General features: G+C 30.9%; 2 protein-coding genes across 15 annotated transcripts in view; one reads left to right on the top strand and one right to left on the bottom strand.

Moving 5' to 3' along the window:
- Positions 1-10971, bottom strand: part of Pde1c (Phosphodiesterase 1c) — a 271568-nt gene that overhangs the window by 81798 nt on the left and 178799 nt on the right. The window lies entirely within an intron of this gene.
- On the top strand, positions 2399-10095 carry LOC146541177 (maltase 2-like). Its single transcript, XM_085205751.1, has 10 exons — positions 2399-2604; positions 4517-4696; positions 5337-5494; positions 6056-6181; positions 6290-6745; positions 6926-7033; positions 7256-7406; positions 8131-8326; positions 9502-9645; positions 9970-10095. Exons 1-10 carry the CDS (start codon positions 2439-2441, stop codon positions 10034-10036), a joined length of 1752 nt encoding a protein of 583 aa, XP_085061877.1. The 5' UTR covers positions 2399-2438; the 3' UTR covers positions 10037-10095.

Raw genomic sequence — 10971 nt, 5'->3', positions numbered from 1 at the left:
TCAAATTACGTGTAAAAAGACCGGTATCTAAAAGGCCCGCAAATACTATTAAAAAGTGGACGAAGGACGCTGAAACGAAGTAGAAAATCCGTTATTCTTCTTTTATAATCAAAGTTAACAACAATGAAACTAAACCACTGAATTGATTTTCGTTCCTTAGGAACAGAAGAAATATCAATCTGTTTTATGAAGCTCGCCGTTTTCTGCTATTGTTACGTTCACAATGGTTGTTCATTTAAGATTATTTTAGCTTAGATTTAATTAAGATGATATATTGTTTATAGCATCAATGCTTATCTAATTTTTAACTATAGTCGATGGTTTTTTTTACGTGTTCGTTTTTTTACCAGAAAAATAGAGTTGTGCCTCTATTTTTTAGCTATTGTTGTTTATCTGGCAGAAAATAAAATAAAAAGTTGACGTATATTAACAAAATGTACATAAAATTAAAAAAAAAATGAACATCTATATATTTGGAAAAAATGTTTATTAGAAATGGATCTGGAAACGCGTATTTCTGCCTGTAACATTATTAATAGTGCCTTAGCTAAACAAACAAATGAATCTTTCCCTCTACACTCCCTTCTCACGAAATTTTCTCAGTTGAGAAGAATATTATTTATTTTTATCTAAATATTAGTAGTATTCCGCATATAGCAGAGCAGGCGGAGGGAACTCCGTTCTCCAATTTCTGCCGAATTTTCGAGGCATTGTTAAGTGGCGAAACTAAAAAAAAAACTTTATTTGGAAAAAATAATATTACAAGTAAGTATTTATACAATAACATGTTTACATATAATATTCTGTTTTCAATAAGTCCTGGGTGCCTCCAAATACAAATGTCATTCAGATAGAAAAAGAACTAAGATTAGGTATCACGTTTGTCTTCAAGCAGTTTGTTTTTATTCTACCTGGAGCAACAACAACACATTTATATACAAAAAAATATTTGTTTGTCTAAATATATCGACTAGTTTTCAGGGTAATGGATCCAGAATTTTGTATTTAAGCCAATTTCAGCTATAAAAGTTATAATTAAAAACCTGAAAAGTTACTTTATATTCATAATAAATAAAAATAAATATAAGCTTTAAATAGGTTTTTTTAACTAATCGAGGAGTTTTTAACCTGAGAGAAAACTAAATAAACAAAACTAGTAAAAGGAAAATAACAAGGAAATCGAGTTATTTACACTAGTACGCTTTAAACAGTAAACACTAGAAACTGTATTGATCCACTCGAGATAACTCGAGAATAAGATAAGTGTTAGATTAAGAGAGTCATCACTCACCAGCAAACTTTTATCGGTTCTACGCTTACATAAATGTTGTTTGTTTAAATTTCTAAATAATAAATAATTACTGAATTTATCGCTGTTTTATTTAAAATTTTCTATGAGATAAGAACAGGACTACAGGATAGCAGAGAAGGAACATCTATACAGAGAGTTTAAACATAAAAAATATATGCAAATGATTTTCATTAATTTCTCTTATAAATTTTCGTAATGCAACAATTGTCATTAATTTTATGTCTAAGTACAAGACGATATGAAAGTATAGTTTAATGTACGTATCTATATATCTGATTTAAAACACTATGAAAACAAAAAGTGAAATCATTGTTCTTACAAACCGCTAGAAAGAATGAAAACTAGTCCACCAGGACAAAGATTTTTTTGATTACATTTTTTACGTACCGTTTGTTTCGTATCTACTATGTTTTTTTTAATAAATACATTCTCAGTATATTTTTTATAGATCGTAATAAAATAATGATATATTTTCGATTATCTTTTTACTTTGAAGATATTATATATCATTAAGCTTACACGATAATAAAGGTTGTAGAAAACACTAAAGAAGTAACTCCTTTTATAAATTTACACTGAATTCCGCACATAGCAGGTTAGATAGAAGGAACCTGGGTATGGTAGTGTCAAAAACTCTCTGTTCTCGTTAAGACACCTCTGTTCCCTACTTTTCACCAATTTCTGTAGCGGAACTCAACGCTGCAGTTTCTTCACTTCATTACCTCATCCTGGAAATGAAAATAAATGTGAAAATTGAAAATTGAACTCACAAGCGTTAACATGCATGCGTTTAGGCATACACTTCGCCACGAATGAACTCAAAGAGATAGTGAAAAACAACAACAACTTTATTTTGACTTTAAATAGATTTCTATCTACGTCTATACTAAGCTCTCTGATCAGTTAAATTAAAATTTAATCAAGTTTTACGCATGTGAATATTTCTAAATCAGTTAGAACTATTACTTATCATCTAATTTCCTTTTATACCTATAAATCAAGGAAATTCTGAAGCGCGTTGAATGTTAGACGTGCTATCTAGAAACATAGATTGATAAGATACTCTTTAAAACGCGGCCCCGATGCGAATATCTGACTTTGATTTAGTAGACGCGAACTTGGCAAAATGAAGGCGGCACTATTACTGCCGTTTTTGGCTATATTCTGTTCCGGTACTGTTATTAGGAAAAAGGGCGAAAGAGATTTGGAGTGGTGGGAAACAACTATAGTTTATCAGATCTATCCTAGATCATTTGTGGATAGCGATGGCGATGGGATTGGTGATATTAAAGGTATTTTTTTATTCAGTTGGTTTGAGCACTTTATTTCTCATTTATTAGATTAAACGTCACATGTATTATTGAAAATAAATCAAATTAAGCATCGTTAAAATATTTTGTATAAGAAATAAAATAAGGGTAAGCTTTTTGGACTTGGGTGCATGCAAAAGATTTTTTTGCATAATTAATAGAGATTATGAGTTTTAGAATTAAACCTAAGAAATCTTTATTGCACATGTAAAATTAATGAAAGAATTAATACAATCTATATACAGGGTGTCCCAGGAGTCAACGATAAAACGAAACCAGGTGATAGACCAAGTCATGACAGTTATGAGAAAAATATAAAAAAAAATCTTTGTCATGTATTTTTCATATTATATTGATTTTAAAAAATATCGGAAAAACCGAAAAGTTCAGGTACCTTGGATCCGTCATGCACGAGTCTGGAGGCATCGATCACGATCTCTATAAGACGGATAAGAGTTTGGACGGTATCCTGCGATCACAGACCACACCAGTGACCTCCCGCCACTTAGGCAACGCTTATCCGACTTAGGGGCAGGCCCAGGACTTATAAGGACAGTGCTCGAGTCCGGGGTCTCGCAGGCCATATACTCGGTCTTTGACACATTGCCAATATGCATTTCATTCATGGAGAATGGTTATGTAACGCAAATGCTGCAGCTAGAATGTATCGGAAAAGACACCAAAAAGCTGAACGTCATCCCGATTATCGTGTATTTCAATTTTTCTCTTTTCAACAAAGAAGTAATCCAGCAAGTGTCGTACCATTTCGGAATCCAGATTAAATGCGCCAATTTTTAAAGTTACTTACAAAAACAGTGTAGTACATTTTTTTTATAGTACAGTCGGTTAAAGTTGGGTGTAGTAAATATTTTGAATTTAATGTTTGGCAAAAACACGATATTTTATTGAAAACTGATGCAGGTATGTTTCAATCTAAAACTGTAATTCACAGAAGGGTTACTCATGATTACATTACAGAAACAAAAATGAAGAAAGAGTAATATTTGTAGTTCTGGGACTTGAAAAACCATCACAGGGTGTCGGTTTTTCCGATATTTTTTTAAATCAATATAATATGAAACATACATGACAAAGATTTTTTTTTATATTTTTCTCATAACTGTCACGATTTGGTCTATTACCTGGTTTCGTTTTATCGTTGACTCCTGGGACACCCTGTATATAAAAGGACTTGTCCTCACTGACTGAGGTAAGACGCACGCACAGCCGTAACCGCTGTGCGTAGAAACGTGGAATTTGGACAAAAGTTTACTTTCGTAGTCTGGACATCCACTAAGAAGGGATTTTGAAAAATGTTAACCCTAAAGGGGTGAAATAAGGGTTGAAAGTTTGTATGGTAAAAAATTTAAATCGGCACCGATTTTTATAAAATTTGAAATTTAGATTTTTAAAAGTATTTAATTGAATACGTGTTTCATCGTTTTCTAGAATTGTTCCCCTAAGGGTGCAAATAAGGGGTTGAAAGTTTGTATGGAAAAATCTTTAAATGGCCACCGATTTTTATAAAATTTGGAACTTAGACTCTTAATAGTATTTAATTGAACAAGTGTTTCATCGTTTTCTAGAATTCTTCCCCTAAGGGTGCAAATAAGGGGTTGAAAGTTTGTATGGAAAAATCTTTAAATCACCACCGATATGTATAAAAATTGAAATTTAGACTCTTAAAAATATTTCATTGAACACATGTTTCATGGTTTATTAGAATTCACTCCTAAATAAGCAAGCGAAGCTGCGCGCGTCCGCTAGTTCTATAATATTTATCATTCCACGAGTAACATTGTGAAAATAATAAAAAAAATATTATGTGAAAATTAAGTGGTAAAATTACAAATAACGAGTGAAATTTTATATAGAAATAGAAACTTTTTACCAGGCATAACTTCAAAGTTGGAATATATCAAAGAGATTGGTGCCGGCGCTATATGGCTGTCCCCTATATTTCAATCGCCCATGTACGATTTTGGTTACGATATTGCGGATTTTTACGCTATTCACGACGAATATGGAACAATGGAGGATTTCGACGAGCTTCTCGCCAAAGCTAACGAGCTAGGTAAACTCAGTTTACATTTTTTTATTTTTCTATGCAGAATTAAATTGACAATAAAGAACTCGTTTCATTTGAAACAAATGAATATATATTTTTTAATTATTCAACAATATGTTATTCGTATATAATTTTTTTTTATATTTGTTTTTTTCTATAAACGTAGAATTAAATATAAAATATACTTTTTCGAATATTTTCTAGAATTCACTTATAATCTTAGTAGCACTTAAATAAAGCAGCTTCTATATAAAAGTCCCTACATTTGCGTGTAAAACGCGGAGACAGGTATAATCTGGGCTTATAATACAGTAATGGAAAACTCAGAGGTTGGACAGCGACATCCATTAGGATTTACAAAATGTAATCTTACCAATTTCCCCAAATTATCTCCAAATACAGGCAGTTCATTAAAAATGTATTTAATTTACAAATTTCTTCATTGTTTTTGTTTCATTGAGAACGCGTTTATTCGTTTTATACGAAAACTATTTAGAATCTTGTAAGTCCAGTAGTAACTTTCAAACTTAATGACATTTTTTGCTTTTATTTCGTTATCTTTTTTTTGTAATTTGTGTGTTTTTACAAGATTTAATATATACCTTAGTTCTTATAAAAATATATTATTTAATATTTATCATTCCAGATATCAAAATTGTGTTAGATCTTGTACCTAATCATACATCAAATGAAAGTGTTTGGTTTCAAGAAGCTCTGAATGGCAATGAAAAATATATTGATTACTTTGTATGGGAAGACGGTATCGTAGACGAGAATGGTAACAAACAGCCACCAAATAACTGGGTAATAACTGATTTTTAAATTTGCTATTTAATTAAATTTTTAATTATTAAAGCTTGAGGACGACGACTAGTCTCTCGACTGACCTCACGATATATATATATATATATATATATATATATATCTGACAATAGTTACATAAAGACTCCAAATAACAGAAAACGTAGTAGATGATGATTATTTTTAAGATATATCTTAAGATTATCCATAGCCTTTCCGTAAAATACGGAAGGCACGTATAGAGGAAATAAAGACACCTTATACATGTACATTACTGTACATTACTATCAGTTCAGCAGTTTCGATATTATGGCATATTTCAAGGTTTCATTTTAACTGAGATTTATCTATAGATTACAATCTTGTTTTCAATATAAAAAGTATGATATAAATAAATATAAAAAGTATAATGAATGAAAATGAATCGTAAATATTGCAAGTTTTTACCAAAAATATCTTTAAAGCCGTTTGTTGTACATTTCTATACATTTGTAAGGATTATATAAAAATAAATTGAATATCGATGTCCCATATTCGTTATTATATTAAAAAGTTTTTTTACAGCGAAGCCATTTTCGAGGTAGCGCTTGGGAGTACAGAGAGGAAGTTGGTAAATACTATCTGCATCAATTTGTTGTCGGTCAGCCTGATCTAAACTATCGCAATCCCGACGTTGTTGATGAAATGAAAGTTAGTATCAAATTTCTCAGATTTCCCAGATTTGTACAAAATCAAAATTGTTACAATATTTTCTTTTTAACGAAATATCGTCTTTAATTGGCATTGTTTTAATCGTAGGAAATAATAGGATTTTGGCTTAACAAAGGCGTGGCCGGATTTAGGGTTGATGCTGTCAACTGTCTGTTCGAAGTAGACAAAGCCATTTTTGGTGGCGAATATCCTGATGAGCCGTTCTCTGGAAGAACTGATGTAGATGCTGAGTCACATGATTACTTAGCTCATATCTATACTAAAGACCAAAACGAAACTTACTATATGGTTTATGAATGGAGAGACGTATTTGATGAATATACAGCAAAAGATGGTTTATCCAGAGTAATGATGACAGAAGTATACGCGTCAATACAGGATGTTGTCAAGTATTTCGGACAAGGTGGAAGAAAGGGTGCTCAAATGCCATTCAATTTTGATTTAATTACGGATGTGGACGCGTCGTCTAGTGCAGCTGATATAAAGAGAGCTGTTGATAAATTTTTAACGTATAAGCCTTTAGATAAAGATTCTAATTGGGTGGTAAGTTACTTTTAAATTTGCATTCATTCTCAGTAAAAAAATCAGAGCCTCTGTAATAACAACAATGTCAATTACAAATTAAATTAAAGTTAATATATAAAACGTATGTCAATATAACATATAGAAAGAGTATATTAATATTATTAATCACTGTATAATTTTATAATTTTAATTTTCCAGGTTGGTAATCACGATAATAGTAGAATGGCCACACGGTACGGACCTTCGCTAGTGGACGGCATTAATATGATTGTTTTATTATTACCTGGCGTTGGAGTTACGTATATGGTAGGATCATAAAACTTTTTACTTAATTACATTTGATGGTATAAATAGAAATGCATTATGAAACTGCTTAGTTTAGTTCATTTATTACCGGACGATGACAAAGAGGCGCGGGTTCAAGTCCCGGTATGTGAAATAGTTTTTTTTTATTTCCTTGATATACACCTTGGAAATAAAAACTCTTTAAATTTGTAAGAAAATCTACCAATATTTTTTTCCTTTTAGGGTGAGGAATTAGGAATGGTGGATGGATATGTAAGCTGGGAGGATACTGTGGATCCATCAGGGTGTAACACAAACGATCCTATTAATTATGCTAAGTCATCAAGAGATCCTGAGCGTACTCCTTTTCAATGGAATTCGGAAAAAAATGCAGGTAATAATACGATATTTCAGCTGCTTCATAAATGATAAGATTTTAGTATTAAATTTGGTTTTACAAGTTACATTGAACATGTTTCATAAAAATATTTCTAATACTCTTTAGTAAATAACATCCATACATGGGAAAAATGACTAATTTATGGACAAAATACTTTACATTCTTATTCACACAACTAAGCAATAGAACTCATTGCCAATGTTTGTAATTCCTAAGTCATACAATTTTGAGGTGTTCAAATCGAGAGGTTTTACTAATAACAATAAATTATAAATTTTAATATAAAAAAATTAAATAAAATTTGTAATAAAATCAACTTAACAAGTTATTTGCATTTTCATTTAACTAGCTTATGTCAACAAATTCTGATGTCATGTATTTGATTTTAGTAAAGCACTTTAGCAATTTTCATACTTGGTCATCCTCAAAAAAAACTTGGCTGTGTTTCAAGGATAGCCTCATGTGCTTTAAAATATCTGCCAGAAAATCTAGATTAAAAATTATTATTTAATAGTAGTAAACTCCTTAGTGCAAGGATAAAATTTCAATAACATTTAACTGATTATTTAAGGTATTTGTAATATTATGTAATAAGCGACACAAAAAAAATTGGCAACTCCTTTTTTATATTAAATTTAATATTTTACCCATTTTTTATATCCATAAAGCTTGGTGGAATTGATCTCAAATATTGTATTGTTTTCTCTTATGTTTTCAGGTTTTTCTACAGCTAACAAAACCTGGCTACCAGTCGCAGAGGGCTATGAGTCACTTAATGTAGAAGTCCAGAGGGCAGCCAAAAGATCTCACTTGAAAGTATATCAAGCTTTAGCCGATCTCCGACAGGAAAAGGTGTTCAGATATGGAAGATACGACTCTTTGGCACTTAACAACGACATTTTTGCTTTTAGAAGGTAATTTTGATAGGTTTCTCTCTTTTCTCTCTCTCTCTCTTAGTAAAGTTTGTTAGTAACCTCTGAGTTTATCGAATACATACATCACAGTCTTTACAGACATATTAGATAATAAAAAAATATTTATTTCTTTTTAACAATGTTGGAATATAATGCTGATTTTCAACAAATTCTGTGCATATTCTATTAAATATATTTAATAGATTCGGCTAAGAGTTAACTCAATTAAGGAGGGATTTTATTTTTAGTATGTCGTTCTGCCTAAAATAAGTAGATGTAACCGATAAAGATAATAGTTACTTTATTATATTACATAAAAGAAAAGATAATAAGTATTGGTATAGCATTTACTGGCAAAATAATATTTTACTTAAACAATATAAGGCTTTTAATGTTCAATATTGATATTTGAGTTTGACCCTCGTTACGACAAGACAAACAATGGAAATTCTTAAATAAATACAACTAGCGGAGAAAAGAACATTTATCAAGTAATGTTGTCGTATCGTTTTTCTTTTAGTCAATTTTAAATGAGAAAAAATAATGACCGGACCGGAGTATATATATTTCTGTTTAAGCACGGAAGTTATAGATTCAGTATATTTATAACAATAATAGTTTCGCATATATGGTGTGGCATAGCGTATGACTGTAAATAGGATGGTGGTGGGTTCAATTCCCGCTTAGGAAGGAATCGATTGTCTTTTTTTTTTCAAATTAGGCAGGAGGTGGAAAACCGAACCAAAGAGGTTTTGATTCTAGATTTTCCGATGGAGCGTTGTTTTACGCAGACTGGAAACCATCCAATTGACAGTTACTTAATTTATTAATAATATTCATATACTAGCGGCCCGCTCGCGGTTTCACCCGCGTGAACTATGTTATTATTAATTTCTGTCTCCATAGCTACGTGACGTCTATGCAAAATTTGAGACTCCTAGCATTTAGTAACGAATGACAAAGACAAATGTCATTCGTAACGAAGTTTCATACAAACTTTCAACCCCAAAAACAACCCCTTAGAAGTCGAATATTGCAAATTCCCGTCTTAGTGAGCGCCTATGTCCTATAAGTAACTCCTATGCAAAATTTCAGATTCCTAGCACATGTAGTTTCAGAGATTTCGTGATGAGTGAGTGACCTTTCGATTTTATATATATAGATTTATTGTTTAGATGGTACAAAGGAGAGACTTATTTAGTACTAATTAACATGCGAGACGAGGAGCACGTCGTAGATTTGACGTATTTTGAGAATGTAAACGATGACGACAACGCCAGAGTCGTTATAAGAAGCATTCAATCTCCTAAGCGCGAAGGGTGAATAATATATGATTAATATGCTTGTCTCATGTCGTAGCTTCATTTAAATATTTAGTTTATTAAAATATAATGTTTTATTAATTGAAATTTCGAATAATTAACTCGGCGATATAAATAGTTTATTCGCTTGGATAGACAAAAAGCAAAATGAGCGGATAGTTTGGGAATGTAGTGTCGTAACACTATGTTCTCTGTATGTATATACAATTATTTAAACAGTATTTTTTTTTATTTTTATCACTGTCAGAAACATTTATTTTAATAATTAAAGAAGTAATCTTTTAAAATTTAGTAACTTAAGTTTATCTAATTTATTTTCAGTGACATATATGACGTATCGGAACTGCCTGTAGCGGGATTCGAAGGCTTTGTGCTCAAATTAATATAGACTGATGGCAATTTTTAAGCTTATATTATTTATGATATTAAAATATTTTGGCAATTAAATGGTTTATTTTATTTAGAATATTTTATAACATGTGCAAATATTGTATTTAAAACAACAAGAATAAAAAAACATAATAATTGTCCTTAAACTAGTCCAATATAAAAGAAAATTACAATAATTTTTAAATTTATGTTATTGATACTTTGTATTAAAAATTAAATATTGGAAAAAAATTTAGGCTATATAAATGTTTTTAAAGAGAAAAATTTCCAGCATTCGCCGACCTTTACTTTAATATAAAAGAAATTGTCTCCTTTTGAATTAAACAAATAATCTATATATATATACGAGTAAAAGGACTTGTCCTCACTGACTGAGGTAAGACGCACGTACAGCCGTAACCGCTAATAGTAGAAACGTGAAATTTGGACAGATGTTTATTTTCGTTATCTGGACATCCACTAAGAAGGGATTTTGAAATATTTTAACCCTAAAGGGGGGAAATAGGGGCTGAAAATTTGTATGGAAAAAAAAGACTTTTAAAAGTATTTAATTGAATACGTGTTTCATGGTTTTCTTGAATTCTCCCCCTAAGGGTGCAAATAAGGGGTTGAAAGTTTGTATGGAAACATCTTTAAAACGCCACCGATTATTATAAAATTAGAAATTTAGACTCTTAAAAATATTCAATTGAATATGTGTTTCATGGTTTTCAAGAATTCACCCCCTAAGGGTGCAAATAAGGGGTTGAAAGTTTGTATAGAAAAATCTTTAAATCGCCACCGACTCTTAAACCACCGACTCTTTTAGACTCTTAAAAATATTTCATTAAACACATGTTTCTTGGTTTATTACCCCTAAATACGCAAGCGAAGCTGCGCGCGTCCGCTAGTTTGTAATAATGAAAGAACTATTTTTCAACTATTTGATGGCTT

This window comes from Heliconius melpomene, chromosome 1 (genome assembly GCF_056956725.1).
Source record: "Heliconius melpomene rosina isolate 202511_hmr_F chromosome 1, ASM5695672v1, whole genome shotgun sequence".
In the NCBI taxonomy this organism is placed as follows: Eukaryota; Metazoa; Arthropoda; class Insecta; order Lepidoptera; family Nymphalidae; genus Heliconius; species Heliconius melpomene.
Note: the sequence above shows the minus strand (reverse complement) of the source record. Positions and strands in the feature narration are given on the sequence as shown.

Excerpts from the sequence above, each read along its gene's own strand:
- LOC146541177 (XM_085205751.1), top strand. The coding sequence starts at position 2,439 with ATGAAGGCGGCACTATTACTGCCGTTTTTGGCTATATTCTGTTCCGGT. Across the intron at positions 4,697-5,336 it reads CGCCAAAGCTAACGAGCTAG|ATATCAAAATTGTGTTAGAT; the intron begins GTAAACTCAGTT and ends TTATCATTCCAG. Across the intron at positions 9,646-9,969 it reads CAATCTCCTAAGCGCGAAGG|TGACATATATGACGTATCGG; the intron begins GTGAATAATATA and ends ATTTATTTTCAG.